Here is a 17,607-nt window from a genome sequence, read left to right as displayed (position 1 = left end):
TATAGTGCTAGATACAGTCTATGGTGCTAGATACAGTCTGTGGTGCTAGATACAGTCTGTGGTGCTAGATACAGTCTGTGGTGCTAGATACAGTCTGTGGTGCTAGATACAGTCTATGGTGCTAGATACAGTCTGTGGTGCTAGATACAGTCTATAGTGCTAGATACAGTCTATGGTGCTAGATACAGTCTATAGTGCTAGATACAGTCTATAGTGCTAGATACAGTCTATGGTGCTAGATACAGTCTATGGTGCTAGATACAGTCTATAGTGCTAGATACAGTCTATGGTGCTAGATACAGTCTATGGTGCTAGATACAGTCTATAGTGCTAGATACAGTCTATGGTGCTAGATACAGTCTATAGTGCTAGATACAGTCTATGGTGCTAGATACAGTCTATAGTGCTAGATACAGTCTATAGTGCTAGATACAGTCTATGGTGCTAGATACAGTCTATAGTGCTAGATACAGTCTATAGTGCTAGATACAGTCTATAGTGCTAGATACAGTCTATGGTGCTAGATACAGTCTATAGTGCTAGATACAGTCTATAGTGCTAGATACAGTCTATGGTGCTAGATACAGTCTATAGTGCTAGATACAGTCTATAGTGCTAGATACAGTCTATGGTGCTAGATACAGTCTGTGGTGCTAGATACAGTCTATAGTGCTAGATACAGTCTATAGTGCTAGATACAGTCTGTGGTGCTAGATACAGTCTATAGTGCTAGATACAGTCTATAGTGCTAGATACAGTCTATGGTGCTAGATACAGTCTATAGTGCTAGATACAGTCTATAGTGCTAGATACAGTCTATGGTGCTAGATACAGTCTATAGTGCTAGATACAGTCTATAGTGCTAGATACAGTCTATAGTGCTAGATACAGTCTATGGTGCTAGATACAGTCTATAGTGCTAGATACAGTCTATGTTGCTAGATACAGTCTATAGTGCTAGATACAGTCTATGGTGCTAGATACAGTCTATAGTGCTAGATACAGTCTATGGTGCTAGATACAGTCTATAGTGCTAGATACAGTCTATAGTGCTAGATACAGTCTATGGTGCTAGATACAGTCTATAGTGCTAGATACAGTCTACAGTGCTAGATACAGTCTATGGTGCTAGATACAGTCTATGGTGCTAGATACAGTCTATAGTGCTAGATACAGTCTATGGTGCTAGATACAGTATATAGTGCTAGATACAGTCTATAGTGCTAGATACAGTCTATAGTGCTAGATACAGTCTATAGTGCTAGATACAGTCTATAGTGCTAGATACAGTCTATAGTGCTAGATACAGTCTATGGTGCTAGATACAGTCTATGGTGCTAGATACAGTCTATGGTGCTAGATACAGTCTATAGTGCTAGATACAGTCTATGGTGCTAGATACAGTCTATGGTGCTAGATACAGTCTATAGTGCTAGATACAGTCTGTGGTGCTAGATACAGTCTATGGTGCTAGATACAGTCTATAGTGCTAGATACAGTCTATAGTGCTAGATACAGTCTATGGTGCTAGATACAGTCTATGGTGCTAGATACAGTCTATAGTGCTAGATACAGTCTATGGTGCTAGATACAGTCTATGGTGCTAGATACAGTCTATGGTGCTAGATACAGTCTATGGTGCTAGATACAGTCTATAGTGCTAGATACAGTCTATGGTGCTAGATACAGTCTATAGTGCTAGATACAGTCTATGGTGCTAGGTGCTAATGCATAAAAAAAGTTTTGAAGTCGACGCTCCAGATAACAAAAGCCCTTGTGGGGATGGGGGGGACGCAGTGAGCTCACCTGTAGGCAAACCTCAACAGTGATTGTGTATGTACTCTCACTGCCAGGTGTTCAACTTTAATGTCTTTTTATATGTTATGTAAAGCACTTTGATGTTTAAAGCGCTATAGAAATAAACGTATTGCTATGTAGCACATCAGTTTCATAAATTAGCGTGATCATCCACTCGTTGGATTATGACTGTGTATAATACTGTGTTTGTCAGGAATGGGTTCCCATCATCAGACATGACATGCTGTCTCAGAGGAAGATCAAAGCTCAGCCGCCGCTGTCCGACGCCTACCTGCACGGTATGCCCGCCAAGAGGAGGGAGGTGAGCCGTGCTCTGAGAGAAACTGTCCAAATGTTTGAGCTCTGTCCAAAGTGAAGAAATGAGGGGACTTGTTGATACGATAGAACAGAGTTGTTGGAAGACAGAGCCAGGCTAACCATTTCCTATTGCTTCCAGTCTTTGTGCTAAGCTAGGCTAAATATGTCCTGAAGATATCTCTGTCCTGGACAAGCAGAGATGTCATAATGTTCCTATAAGTCTAGTTTCTGTCCTTAGACAACCCAGTGTGAAGGGCCACACCTGTCCCTGTCAGACGCAGTGAGTTGAGCTGCAGGAGCCCATCCTGCCTCTGACCCACACAGCCTGCAGGGGGAGCTGGAGAGGCCAGAGTTGCAGGAAGCATATGTCAAACAGGTAATGTCCCGAAATGAATTCATGCCAGCATTGTTGTTAGTCATCTTAACCTATAATGTCCATTGTCATCTAGCTTAAATCTCAGGATACGGATTGATGGATGGTCTTTGGTGAAGTTCTGCTGATTATTTAGAAATGAAGGCACCAAGAGCGAATAGTGGAAACCAGTAGGACTCGTATGATTGGCTGGCATGGTACTGTGGCTGCACATCGCTTTTCTAAAAAACACTGGTTCCTGAATATGAAATTAAAAAAGGGCCCAAACAATAGAAATCGATTTTGAAACTGTCTCATACGTCGTCATAATTACAGGGGCAGTGCACACAGTAGTAGAGAGTGCTGCTCCGCCTGTGAAAAGTCTCTTCAGTGATAAAATAATCCTGATGATGTCATAATGATGTCATCTCAGCTTGGGTTTGTAGACGACACATTACTAACAGAACACCTGTGTTGCAACTGGAGATGTGGAGTTTGAAAGACTTGGGTGTTTACCGGGCATTATGGGAAATGCATGATTAAGTGTATTTGGCTGGACACCAGACATTATGGCCGTAAGAAGCCACAGCTGTGAAACCTCTCTCCAGAGCTATACATCAACACACCTCCACCTGAGAAATACAAGAAGACGAAGAAGAAGACGTTCTCCGAGGCAGATCCTCTGTGGTTGAACAAGAAATAGAAACATACAAATAATGTGATTAACTAATACATCTATGTATGCAGTCTTTACTTACGTAATTACATTCCATACATTTTACTACCTGACTGCCAAATCACAATTTAATGCTGGTACAATTTAAGCCTCATTCTTCTAATGGGGCCTGTACGGATGAGAGTGGTCATTTGTATCTAAGTGACTTCATGCACAGAGGGACTTAAGCTTGAACACAGTTGGCCCGTCAACAGCACAGAACTGGAGCATTGGTCCCTTTGACAGCTTTGATGAACAGAAGAATAAAGCCCATGTAAGCTTCATATACATGAAGAACAGGAAACAGGAGTTTTAATACGAAGGCCATTCTCTCAGTGCCCTGCTGTCTCGCTGTCTGTCCTCCTGCCAGGTGAAGAGTGACATCACAGAGCGAGTGAGAGACAATCCAAACTACAACACCCGGCGATTCCCCAACACACACCAAGCTTTCTCTGTAGAGGACTCGTAATCTTCCTCCGCCTTGTGCTACCAGCAGGTCCAGAACAGGATCTCCACACACTAGCTGCAGCATGGATCTCTGTGCTATCGTCCCATTGTCAACTCGGCCTGAAAGGACCACAGCTGCTGACATCCCCTGCTGTGGTTGGTCAGGATGGAAAGACCTGCCGACTGTGGACCTTCCACAGCAGAAGTGTGAGCTGTGTCATCTCATTCCCTCTGACAGAACAATGATGGAATCAGTTAATGCAGTGTCGGGATACCTCACGCTGAATAACAAAGTCACAATGTCATAATATTAGCAGAGTACTGTTGTAAAATTGTGACAGACAAAGTGGTAAATTATGAGATAAGCTTGACATTTTACTTCAATACAATATTTCAAGAACAAAGTAAATATTATGAGCCAATACTAATCATCCCTCGTAGTAAACGGTGACATTGTCTCAACACAAGTAATCTGCAAGAACTAATAGTAGCTGTTCACATGTTTATGGACTGAAGATGCAAAATCATGCACAATGCAATGTGATCTGTAATTACATTAAATGTGATGTTCTTTGCAAACTTTTGCTTAAAATATCATGACTTTATTCTCATATGGCTTAATTCTCAAGATGACATTTTTCTTCAAATATTATGACTTTGTCCTCAAAACCTCAGATTTCTCCCCAACAGTGGTCCTGAGACTACTGAGTGCTTCTCTCACGCTCTACAGATGTAGTTGCGTCATATATCTGTCCAAGGAAAAGCTGTAAATGATTGTACATAGTAAGTGATGTCTGGTAGGTAGTGTTGCTCACATCCTGCTTTTCAGTAAATGATGACTTCTGGACTGAAGACTGAGACCGCTCGGCTCCACAGAGGAGGCTCGCTGTCTGTGGGGGGGAGGCGGGACTATTGCACACAATGTATCTGTTATTAATGATAATTAGAATATCAACATTCAATGCATTCCTAGTTAGTCGATTTGTTTTTGACACTGTGAATCCATAACAGCCGTCTCCATCAGTATACCGGCCCAGAGCATGGGCAAATAAATCCAGAATACAACCACAGCAGCTCATCGTTTTCAGCGTTGTATGGGCGACAGTAGCCTGATAATATTTCAACAGGACACTTCATTGATGTTCATAATCTGCCAGTGAGTGAGGCACAGCTGCAGTCAGTAGAAGTTTGTCAAACTCAAGGGCTGCTTTGTGCTTCTTAACATCACTGAAATAAATTGGCTTCTGAATGTTTCAGAATTGCTTTATTAACTAGGAATCTCAGGTTTAGAGATATATACGTGACAGCGGTTCATACGAGGGGCTGCAGAGATGAATCTACGGGGTCATGAGATGGATAAGACAACACAAGAGGGTCTACAGCTGTGCGGGGCTGAAAGAAAGGACACTGAGTGATGTGTTAAGGGGTTCGGAGAAAGAATGGCGGGAAGGGGGGTTCATGATATTAAGAAATTGATTAAAAATGAAAATTTGTATTAACATTACTGATACAAATAAACAAATTAGACTCTCAAAACGAACAAAACACAAACGGAACATTTAGAGATACTCGTGGCAAAAGATGCCAGAAAACACAGCAGTGAGCTGTCGGCTACAAGCCACATTTCAGAAAGACAAGAACACCAAATCTCATTGTTTCTAAATGTGAATATTCACATTAACTTGGTCCAAATGGTGGAAACTTGCATGAAAAACGTTCAAAGCCATGAAGAAGAATATCCATAGTAGGCCTACAGTTGTCTAACGGAGGAGTCCAAAAGACAAAATGAAGAACCTGGTGTTATTCACACTGCTGTGCTTTTATTCATCAAGTCTACTGTATAATAGAAAATAAAGGCTTCTCTATACATACACCGTCAACAGTTACAAAAAGCAATACTTTCCAGATAAAGTATAATTATCTATTTTTGATTCTAGGCTGCACCTCCTTTAACCTAAATGCTGTTTAACTGGTGTGATATCCTGTGTGCAACTTAGTTTAGCTTTCTGCTAATATTCGCTAATTAGCACTAATATTTAGCACCTGTTTTGCAGGTCATTAAGTATTGTAGATTTTGACCTGATGACAGCACAAGAGGAGAAATCACCAGTCATTAGGATTCATCCAATGGAAGTGTAATAACCGCCATCATTACTCGTAAGAAGCTGACAGCAGAGTTAGAACAGAAGGACATGCAGGTTTGAGGGAGAGTGATGGTGATGATGATGATATAGGAATGAAGGTAAAGCAGGGAGTGCAGGTGGCCCTATGACTGGGTGGTTACTGAAGCAAGGTTCACTGAAGGCTGTTCAACAGATAAACAACAGCAACACTCCAGGCCAATGTGTGCATTGTATGTGAATATTCCCAGTGTTTGAGTGGGACATCAGACCTGTGGGACATCAGACCTGGCAGCTGTAGTACAGGGAAGGACAGGGCCACCAACACATCCTGTTTCTGGGACCAGTCAATCTGGTCTGTGCTGCCATATCCTCCTCTGGACCACAGACGACACACAGAAAATGATAAACAACGTAACAAAAATGTGTTGTTAGTCATAAGTTTATTTTATTCATACAACCAGATCACACCGAGGTTACTGCAGCAGTACATAGCGGCGTAGAACCTGACCAGTCATGTTTCTATCCAGATGTGGCTGATGTACAAAAGCTATGTCACAGCATGCTTCATTGCTCGGTTTCCAGAAGCACTAAATATGATCACGCTGTGTGAAAGACTACGGTGAAGTCTAAACGAATGCTTGAGCACCCATTCGAAGTATGTCCAGCATTGAGGAACCACTTCACATCCTCTCCCTCCTGTACAGAGAGGATGCGTTTTTCTAACAGTCACATTGAGTACCGCTCAGGTCTTTTCTAAGGGACAGTTTGAGGCATTCAACACACTGTCCACAACAATGTGTACCGAGTCTGTTCGTTCATGTTCCACAGAGCTGAGCATCCAGCGTGTCGTCTGTCAACTTTGTGCTGGCAATACAATAAAGCATTAACTTTTGTTAAACCATCTCACGAAGCAGAGCATCTCTTGGCCACTGAGCTACTGTTCTGTGTCAAACTGGTGGGCGGCTGATTGATGAATCTCCAGACTAGTGTCTACAAAGATACAAGAACAAAACCCACAAGGCTTCAATATAGATGCTTCCTTATTCATTCATGAAATGGCACAAAGCTATATCTGACATATCTTCACTGCATTTTTCTGTTGTGAAATTGGAGAGTGACAGCTGATGGCTCATGCAACTTTTTATGACTTCAAACAAGAACATTTTCTTCGGGCAAATTTGGGAACATTAAATGTCAAACAAAAAAGGCTCCATAATGATCCTGCTAACATTACAGTATAATTTACACTGACATGAACTAAATATTTGGGATTGCAACATCCTGACACTTTAAGGGTTCAGTATCTCGCCATGGATTGAAGCGCTGATCTTACGATTCCTCCTGTTAGTCATGTTTGATAAAACAACAGTGAGCAGCAGTTTAAAGACAATTACTCAACCCTTTTAGTTGTTTATCAAAATGGCACCATATATATTTATTTCACGTTTTAGAGGATTTACATCTTCGGTAGGAACCAATGGGCTTCAGAGTATTGAGCGATGGACTAACCCATCGTTGGGTTTGGTCTGATAAGAGGAGTACAGGATACCATCAGCCTCATACACACAGACACACATCCCTGCTACTGATTTCAACTCATTTTATTAAAACACACCAAAGACGTGAAGATGCATTAATTGGCAATTGAGTTACTTGTAGTGACTGAGTTAGTTTCACTGTTAGTGACGAGTCACGGTATAGTGCGGCTGTTGTTAACATCAACTACTAACTGCTTACTAAAAGAAACCAAACTATAGATGCAACATATGGCCCTTAGTCTACTGGTTTTTATATAAACTGTAATCAACGTCCTCATTTTCATCCTGCTCATGGGAAAACAATTCAGCACATTAGTCTGACCACATGTGGCTGAGTTTTGGTTTTCTCAGCAGACGAGCTGAGTCTGTTGGTCTGGTTGTTGAGTCTGTTGGTCTGGTTGCTGACTCTGTTGGTCTGGTTGCTGACTCTGTTGGTCTGGTTGCTGACTCTGTTGGTCTGGTTGCTGACTCTGTTGGTCTGGTTGCTGACTCTGTTGGTCTGGTTGTTGAGTCTGTTGGTCTGGTTGTTGAGTCTGTTGGTCTGGTTGTTGAGTCTGTTGGTCTGGTTGTTGAGTCTGTTGGTCTGGTTGTTGAGTCTGTTGGTCTGGTTGTTGAGTCTGTTGGTCTGGTTGCTGAGTCTGTTGGTCTGGTTGTTGAGTCTGTTGGTCTGGTTGTTGAGCCGTATTTGAAATGAATGGCTTCAAAGGGTTTTCAAACGTCTCCGTGTTAGGGCTTCTAAACACCGGAGTAGTGTGGACGTGAGGCATAAACGCAGCAAAAGTAACGCTTTTTAAAACTGAGTCGCGTGGACGTAGCCGAAGACTTCCTCACACACAGACCTCTGGCAGTTTGGATTGGCAGCCACACCTTCTCCACTCCAGTGTTGAACACAGGAGCCCCCCAGGGCTGTCGTACCAGCAGACTTCAGATCAGCTTCTTTCCTTGGACTGTGAGACTCCGCCTCCACTATATCAGATAGTTGTTTTTTCAGCCCCTCCTGTTCACGCTGTACACACACGACTGCTCCCTCAAATATGAAGATAACTCTGTTGTGAAGTTTGCAGAGGACACAAACAATGAGACTTCGTATCGAGGGGAAATCAACAACCTTCAGAGTGGAGCTCAGAGAACCTGCTGCTCAACGTCAGTAAAACCAAGGAGCAGATTGACTTTAGAAAGATCCAAGCAAAGACAAACTTCCTGTCTACATCAATGGAGCTGAGTGGAGCAAGTTAACAGCTTTTAGTTCCTGGTAATCACCATCACAAACAACCTGACAGTCCTCACACATCTCCATCCTCGTAAATGAAGCTCATACACTCCTGTAGTTCTTAAGAAAACTTCAGAAGGCAAAATGACAGTGCCACATCTTGTTAACTATTCCAGAGGAGGAATAGAAAGCTTCCTGACTGCTAACATTACTAACTGGTATAGGATGTATACGACCAGGACAGGAGGCTCTACAGTCTTGGTTGTCTATTCCAGTTGATCTTCGGTAGTCTCCAGCATACCTTTGACTGAGTAAGGAGGAAGACTCTCATCGTCATGCACACAAGACTCGCTCTCTCTGGGCGGACATTCATTCCAGTAGAATGATTCCATTCTGTTGGCATCAGAGGGCAGTTTGAGCAAGGCACCACCAGCTCGTGTTCAGGTTCTGGAGGATCCCGGTCGGCCATATCCTCTCTGCTGCAGCCTGGAGCGGCTTCTCTCTGGCTGAACGTTGGAGTCAGCCGGTGCACTGTCAAATCTACACTGTAACAAATCCTCATCAATATTTTGGGATGCCATTTCCACTGTTTAACATGTAACACAAGCAACGTGAACAATGACGTTTTTGAGGGTCATTGCGCCCAACAGAAGCAGCTCTCCGTAGTCCTGTGCACCAACCAGCCGGCCTCTGGTGGATGGAACACCAGAGAACAGGAACAACTGGAGGCCTCTTTACACTGAATACCAAACTCAGATAGGAAGCGATACGGTTGGAGAAGGGGACAGTTCAAACACATACAACACAAAGCTGCTTGTATTAATGTTACCTAATGTAGCTGTGAGGTCTCAGTGTGCGTGCAGCAAATATTTTGTTTTAGGTTAACTATACTTCTGAAAATGAAAGATGAATCTCTGTAAACAGAAACAGGTTCTTAATTCAACAAGAAAAGGTTTTGGTATTGGAAGAGTTCTGGTTTCCATTTTTTAGTCATAGTAGTATTGACCAATCACGTTTAAGCAGGCTTTGGTTGACAGCAATGCCCAGAATGCAATGTGGGAACCCACGATGATCGAGCTATTGATTGGTTTAAAATGAGCTTGTACACAATCCAGTCATACCTCTCGTCTCTCAACTCAAACTCTAGTCTCAAAGTGCTGACCCGAATGTAAACAATGAGCAGAGCAGAAATGGAGTGTTGGTCTGAATATCCGCTGGTACCAGAACCCCTCAAATACAGCAGAGGCTCGGTAAGCAAGCCATTCAAAGTCACTCCCTCTGTGGTGCTTCAGTGAGCTGGCTTCTGTTGTTGGTAACCAAAAATCTGTAAATAATTATTTTTAATTATTTATTTATATATATATATATATACAAATATATATATATATATATATATATATATACAAATATATATATATATATATATATATACACAAATATATATATATATATAAAAAATAAGACTGTCATGTTTATATAATATCTATTTATATATCAAGTGTTATTTGCTGATTGTTTCACGGCGGTTACGGTCTAAAGCACCAATAAATACAGCCCAAACCTCTTCTGCCTGTGTGGCTCAGCACAAACAGAGCTGCAGCTCCTCATGCATCAGACACAGAGAGAACAGAGGAGATAGACGGACACTGAGAATGAACCTGGTAGCTACGTCCCAACCTTCCATGTGCACTGCTCTTTGCTGGGGGGTACACACCTATGCAGCACAAATGCTCTTTGCTGGGGGGTACACACCTATGCAGCACAAATGCTCTTTGCTGGGGGGTACACACCTATGCAGCACAAAGGCTCTTTGCTGGGGGGTACACACCTATGCAGCACAAAGGCTCTTTGCTGGGGGGTACACACCTATGCAGCACAAAGGCTCTTTGCTGGGGGGTACACACCTATGCAGCACAAAGGCTCTTTGCTGGGAGGTACACACCTATGCAGCACAAAGGCTCTTTGCTGGGGGGTACACACCTATGCAGCACAAAGGCTCTTTGCTGGGGGGTACACACCTATGCAGCACAAAGGCTCTTTGCTGGGGGGTACACACCTATGCAGCACAAAGGCTCTTTGCTGGGGGGTACACACCTATGCAGCACAAAGGCTCTTTGCTGGGGGGTACACACCTATGCAGCACAAAGGCTCTTTGCTGGGGGGTACACACCTATGCAGCACAAAGGCTCTTTGCTGGGAGGTACACACCTATGCAGCACAAAGGCTCTTTGCTGGGAGGTACACACCTATGCAGCACAAAGGCTCTATGTTGATGCCAAGAACTGTCCCAAACAGAGCAAAATATGAAGACAGGAGAAACTCCAGGCCGAAGCCAGGCTCTGTGCAGGTACATGTGTGTGTGGGTTAGAAGAGGCTGCATGGTAGACCTTTAAGCTGAAGCACTCTGACAGTGTTACACTTGTGCTATAATGGAATGTGGATACATCACAAAGCTATGTATATTTATTCGTTTGAAAGTGTCTTAGCTAACTACACTAGCATGCTAACTCATATATAACATTAGCTTGCTAACAGCTAACTTGTCCCATTATCACATTAACTATCAACTGCACCACCATTAGACATATGCTAATATGTGCTGATATATATGCTAATCCTTTGGCATGCTGAAATCGGATGTTTTTAGCAGCAAACGGCATTTTGTTAGCGCTTCAGCCCTTCTTTACTTATTATGGTGCAGATTGTTTTTCCCCCATTCGGTGGGCGTGGTTCTCAGAGAACGACACGTTGCCTTCTGACTCTATGAAGGATGTTTTGATGGTCGACATCTGCAATGGTGAGTGTTGTATCCAGGTTGAATATGAAAAAAGTTTAGGTTTACATCCTCAATTGTCAAATTGTTGCCTCTGACAAAAATGTTCGATATGTTTTAAAAGTCCAGGGGTCTCATTTATAAACCAGTGCGTAGAATCCATACTAGATCTATAGAACCATGCGTACGCCTGCCTCTGGGCAATTTCTTTTTATAAATCCCCAATCAACCCGTAGATGTGTGCCGCTGGTTCAGCCTCTCATACACGCCCTTATGGATGCTGATCAGTGGGTCTTCATGGTGAATCATGGAGACTACCGAGAGGAAGAACACTTGTTCCCTTCCAAGTCTTCAGTCAGTGCTCACAGTACCAGAGAATCTATCGTGCAGCGTAACACATCACGAGTCGTATGGTTATAAATGAGAGCCCTGGTGGTTGTGTAGTAGTCGGTTTTAAACATGTGCGTGTTATCACAGCTGGCTGACTGGCAGAGATGACAGCGATGTACCTCGTGGATCCCAAAACCCAGTTCTATCTTCAGGTTAACCACGTTCATCACTTCAAATAAAAGTTCAGTTCAAATGTGAAGAAGGCAAAGCAGTGGTAACTCTTGACTTTGTATTTAAATCAGGGGCAACACTGAGGTCTCAGGATGGAGAGCCTAACCCTCCACTTTAATGCGTTCCTATGTTGGGAGTCACATGGACCTTAAACACACTGGCCATTGTTCCTCTAATGCTGATCCTGGGTCAGTTTCTGCTCTGTCGCAGAGAGGACAGGAGGAGGGGCAGCAGATTGAGAGCAGGGCGAGGCTCCTGCACCCCCAGGGCCACCAGAGCCCCCGCCAGCAGAGAGGTCACTGTAGGCAGGACAGGGGGCTGATCCGGCATCACCTGCAACACAGAGCTCAGTCAAACCGGAAGCTCAGCTGTCCAGCTCCTCTTCTGTTTGACCTCATCAAACCAATAGCTCCATCGATAAAGTGCTCTTCCCCTGGACATTAGGAATATTAGGTCATCAAAACACAAGATGGTAACCCTTCAATGGAACTTTATTTATCAAGTAAAATGTTATGACGTATTCACTGACATCTGTCTATTTCATGACTAAAATGTAACGCAACATAAAAGAAAAAAATATTGAGACGGAAAATGATGAAATCTCTGTTTATTATGCTGCGATGAGTAAAGACGAGACGTTTGAGTCTTCACTGTGCTCTCCGCTTGCTGTAGGACACATGAGATACCACGATGCTGCTCGTCTGCCTGAACTAAAGCGTAGAGTATTCATTCACTTTGGATGAACAGGCACACAGCAGGGCAGACTCTACTCCTCCATACCTCTACAGGGATAGTAGTTGTGTGCTGCTATAACAATGCTCTGGATCACATATATTCAACCATTTAAACACACTTCGTCCAACAATTGTTGAAACTTTCTGAAGCAGTCAATATGTTGGGAGTCGCTGCTCAAAGCATTACACACCTGCTTACCTTTTCAACTTTATGACAGTGAATGAGTCCATCTTGTCCAATGTAGAAGGTAGAGAATGCATCATATGACCTATAAAAGATGACATTTGGATCAAATTAGATTCTAAACCAGTGTAACAAATAAAAATAAACCTATATTACATTTTATTCAGACAAAGGCTTTTAAAGCGGTGATTAAAAACAAATGGCCGTGTTAGAGTTAACCTGGTAACAGCTGTGTAACAACACCAGCTCCAGGCTGGATGCACTGTGTGTTACCTGTACAGGTGAGACTTGTCTTTGCGATAGAAGCGCAGCAGCAGAGAGTAGAAGGGAAGGCCCCGGATCCTCCAGCGAGCCTTAATGGTCCCGTCCTCCATGTGCTTAGTGAGCTTCAGCACCTCCAGCCGAGCCTTGGCGTAGTAACACAGACACATGAGGCGCCACAGGGAGAGGGTGAGCTGGTACACCGTACGGCCTCTGACCAACACACACAGCACAACAGCCGGGTCACACAGTGTCTGATCAGAGCATACCGGTGTCTGTAATCAGGGATCACCAGTTGCCAAAGCTGAATGAGCAGCAGTACCTGGTCTTGGTATTGATGAGCCCGTTGATGAATTCCATATCATTGGAGTACATGGTGTAATCATGGTTCTTCATAAAGAAACTTGGAAGCTGCAAAACAACATTCAGGTCCAGTTTTACAACGAGTTCCCACACAAGGGGAAGTACAACTATTGCAAGTACAACTCCAGTCTAAAGCAATCCCAAGAGCTGGATAATATATTGTAGAAGCTTTTTACCCTCCTACACATAAATAAGAGAACTTTGGACTTTTCCCTTCTGTAGCCGTGCTAAGGACACGCAGCGTAGTGCCGTGCTAAGGACACGCAGCGTAGTGCCGTGCTAAGGACACGCAGCGTAGTGCCGTGCTAAGGACACGCAGCGTAGTGCCGGGTTAAGGACACGCAGCGTAGTGCCGGGTTAAGGACACGCAGCGTAGTGCCGGGTTAAGGACACGCAACGTAGTGCCGGGTTAAGGACACGCAGCGTAGTGCCGGGTTAAGGACACGCAGCGTAGTGCCGTGCTAAGGACACGCAGCGTAGTGCCGGGTTAAGGACACGCAGCGTAGTGCCGTGCTAAGGACACGCAGCGTAGTGCCGTGCTAAGGACACGCAGCGTAGTGCCGTGCTAAGGACACGCAGCGTAGTGCCGTGCTAAGGACACGCAGCGTAGTGCCGTGCTAAGGACACGCAGCGTAGTGCCGTGCTAAGGACACGCAGCGTAGTGCCGTGCTAAGGACACGCAGCGTAGTGCCGTGCTAAGGACACGCAGCGTAGTGCCGTGCTAAGGACACGCAGCGTAGTGCCGGGTTAAGGACACGCAGCGTAGTGCCGTGCTAAGGACACGCAGCGTAGTGCCGGGTTAAGGACACGCAGCGTAGTGCCGGGTTAAGGACACGCAGCGTAGTGCCGGGTTAAGGACACGCAGCGTAGTGCCGGGTTAAGGACACGCAGCGTAGTGCCGTGCTAAGGACACGCAGCGTAGTGCCGGGTTAAGGACACGCAGCGTAGTGCCGGGTTAAGGACACGCAACGTAGTGCCGGGTTAAGGACACGCAACGTAGTGCCGGGTTAAGGACACGCAACGTAGTGCCGTGCTAAGGACACGCAGCGTAGTGCCGTGCTAAGGACACGCAGCGTAGTGCCGGGTTAAGGACACGCAGCGTAGTGCCGTGCTAAGGACACGCAGCGTAGTGCCGGGTTAAGGACACGCAACGTAGTGCCGGGTTAAGCACTTTAATGTCTGCACCCCTTACAGCCATGTCATGTGCTCTGATCCCCGTCTGCACGGACTGGACCGGTTCACTGTTCAGTTTACAGGAACCGTTTAGAGTGACAGCATGTGGAGAAACATGAGCTAAAGCTCAGCTGTAGCTCCACATCACATTTTACAAACTTGACTTTTTCAAAACTATGATGAAAGGTCGTAAAGACTGTGGAGGTCAGTGCCTGCTCAACGGCTTTCACATTAAAGTGATCCATACAATCCTACAACAGTATTACGGACACTCTTAGTGACAAAGAAATATTTGTAGAATGAAAAATACAAATTCATCTTTTATCCTTAGCTCCCAACAGAAACATGGATATAAAAAGACAGAAAGAAGATTGTTAGACGTTATTGAATTGATAAAATCCTTTAAATGATGACACCTGTTGCATTACAATAGAATACCATGGCTTTGTTAAGCGTACTTCATTGACTTATCCGGACAGTGTGCATTCTTACCTCTATCCTCAGTCTTTCATACATCACGGCCAGTCTCTCCTCTTCCTCACTACCTCCCTCAGTATGGTCCCCCTCTGCTCTCTCTGCATGGCTACAGAGAGAGGTAGATGGCAGCAGAGGCAGCTTCACAGGCCCGTTGTCTAGTTCAGTATCCTGCCTGGATTTCAGCCCGCTGCCAGGTCCCGGCTCTGTGGCTGGGCAATGAAAACAATAAAACTGGGAGCCGTACAAGAAGGGTGCAGGACACCTCTCTGCTTCAAACAGGCTTCTGAAACAGCCATGTTCTCTCCTGAAGCTGTCAATGCTGATATCATCCTCTCTGCTGCCTTCCACCGTGGTCAACAGGAAGGAGAACTCGGGGAACTTGCGAGGCCCCGGCGTGAGGAGCTCTCCTAGTTTATTGTGAGCCGACAGAGGGATCTCCAGCAGTGTGTGGAGGCCGTCTGTCTCGCCCTGTCGCACAAGCACACACACGCTGACAGACTCCCAGTCTTCCTCATAGAAGCCTCCTGTTTGAGGCTGGGTAGCATGGTGGAACGGATGGGACAGGACCGACTGCTTCATGCTCTGGTATCTCAGGCCGTTGGGGGGACCCAGGGCCCATGATGCACTGCTCAGGGGGCGGGTCGGACGGGTCCACTGCCAGTCGACTGCCTGAAGGAGCAATAAGGACATGGTAACATTGTACTTAACAGAACACTTGCTCACATAGTGTGTTGATACCTGTTATTACAATAGTCTCACATTTGAAGAAATCAGAATCACATTCATTGGCTAAGTATGTGAACACAATGTACACAAACATGTAGGTGTATATAGAAATATATATAGAAAGCACCAATGACCGACTATAACAGGACAGGACAAAACAGCTATATGTAGGTCAATGGTTCTGTAAGTTGTTAACTATACAAATAGTGTAAATATTACAGTTGGCTGTTAAATATAGATAGATAGACTTCAGTTCTCTCTGCGTCCAGTCCAGAGATTGTCCTGGACCTAGCTAAGCTATCTTAGCACAAAGACTGAAACGGCTAGTCTACAAGTTACACAGGTCATTCATTGGCTTCGTATAATTTAAGCTGAAGAACCTGCTTACTCAGACCAGCCAGTGGAGATTTCACCCTTAAATTCTGAGAACTAGATTTGCCATTTGATGAAGCAGGTACAAACTTAACCGATCTAACAAAGAAGCAGGAGGATTCCCAAACTACGTCTTCTACTTTAGATTGTCACGGTAGACAGTCATTTGATACTGCTACAATTAATGTCACATTTACAAGCTCCTATGAAAATGTGTGGACAGAGCTAATGGACACATTCTCCTCCTCTCTGTGTTCCCCCAGCCTGTCTACTCAGTGTTCCCACACTAAAGGAAGAGAGAGTGCCTGCTACTAAAAGGGATGCAGTCTGGAAAATCTAGTATTTAAATGTGGATCTGAGGCTCCTCTCAAAGAGACTTGAATGAGGCTCATCACTGGTTTATCAAAGGTCACAACTCATGTTACAATATGTGAGGGCTTATGAAAACAATTCAGCTTTCAGTCAATAGCTGGGTCCGGGTGTTTCACTGAAGAAGAACACATCTGACCGGGTTGAATGGCCTTGGCTTACCGTCCATGTGATGGGTAAGTTACCATGTACCAATCCTCTTACTAATGTTTCCTGATCTTCCACTTTCTACACCTAGAGGGGTACGACGCAGGGTTGTCCTCTTCCACCTCTCGCCATAGAGCCGCTGGACAGAAAACACTAACCATAGCAGACCAACTCTTCTACCCTTCGCCAGCAAGTTCAGTCTCATCCGGGTAAAGAAATGCCCCTGGGCAGTGGAAAACTAAAACCTCAAATTCTTCCAAGGTAATTAATTCAAATGATACAAATTCTCCTCTCACACAAAACTATCAACAACTTGAATGGCTTCATACGGGCTCAGAAAAAGCCACGGCTCAAAATGGCCTTTTCTGACATCTGAAAGCATCAGTTAATGCTCATCTTCGCCTCGTGGCCGACTGGGTGCAGAAAGAGTCTGCACAGTAGAGCATGGGCAGTAGAGCATGCGCAGTAGAGCATGCGCAGTAGAGCATGGGCAGTAGAGCATGCGCAGTAGAGCATGGGCAGTAGCGCATGGGCAGTAGCGCATGCGCAGTAGAGCATGCGCAGTAGAGCATGCGCAGTAGAGCATGCACAGTAGAGCATGCACAGTAGAGCATGCACAGTAGAGCATGCACAGTAGAGCATGCGCAGTAGAGCATGCACAGTAGAGCATGCACAGTAGAGCATGCACAGTATATCATGCACAGTAGAGCATGCACAGTAGAGCATGCACAGTATATCATGCACAGTAGAGCATGCACAGTAGAGCATGCACAGTAGAGCATGCACAGTAGAGCATGCACAGTATATCATGCACAGTAGAGCATGCGCAGTAGAGCATGCACAGTAGAGCATGCACAGTAGAGCATGCACAGTAGAGCATGGCAGGTTGTAAGAAGGTTACAGGGCAGATCTTGAATCAATATGTGATGATAATAATCATTGCTTGCCAGGTTAAACAGACTCTGGT

The 17,607-nt window shown here is 44.6% G+C and overlaps 2 protein-coding genes across 4 annotated transcripts in view; one reads left to right on the top strand and one right to left on the bottom strand.

The window, feature by feature from the left end:
• The window catches only part of LOC306791104 (large proline-rich protein BAG6-like), a 32,243-nt gene extending 27,606 nt beyond the window's left edge, over nucleotides 1-4,637 (top strand). Inside the window, 4 exon segments of the mRNA XM_079287730.1 lie at nucleotides 2,012-2,119; nucleotides 2,354-2,401; nucleotides 2,405-2,491; nucleotides 3,553-4,637. Of these exon segments, the coding sequence (XP_079143856.1) occupies nucleotides 2,012-2,119; nucleotides 2,354-2,401; nucleotides 2,405-2,491; nucleotides 3,553-3,651 (342 nt within the window). The 3' untranslated portion in view covers nucleotides 3,652-4,637.
• Nucleotides 4,638-10,699: 6,062 nt separating this feature from the next.
• The window catches only part of cUnh6orf136 (chromosome Un C6orf136 homolog), a 10,943-nt gene continuing 4,035 nt past the window's right edge, over nucleotides 10,700-17,607 (bottom strand). For all 3 annotated transcript variants that reach the window (XM_079287972.1, XM_079287971.1, XM_079287973.1), the window contains exons 3-7: nucleotides 15,042-15,695; nucleotides 13,336-13,424; nucleotides 13,026-13,226; nucleotides 12,768-12,837; nucleotides 10,700-12,167 (exon numbers count right to left, since the gene is read on the bottom strand). In XM_079287972.1, the coding sequence (XP_079144098.1) occupies nucleotides 12,024-12,167; nucleotides 12,768-12,837; nucleotides 13,026-13,226; nucleotides 13,336-13,424; nucleotides 15,042-15,695 (1,158 nt within the window). In that variant the 3' untranslated portion in view covers nucleotides 10,700-12,023. The remainder of the gene's footprint in view (nucleotides 12,168-12,767; nucleotides 12,838-13,025; nucleotides 13,227-13,335; nucleotides 13,425-15,041; nucleotides 15,696-17,607) is intronic.

The sequence above is a fragment of the Melanostigma gelatinosum genome (assembly GCF_949748355.1).
Source record: "Melanostigma gelatinosum genome assembly, chromosome: 17".
Classification (NCBI taxonomy): domain Eukaryota; kingdom Metazoa; phylum Chordata; class Actinopteri; order Perciformes; family Zoarcidae; genus Melanostigma; species Melanostigma gelatinosum.
This window is presented reverse-complemented; position numbering and strand designations above follow the sequence as displayed.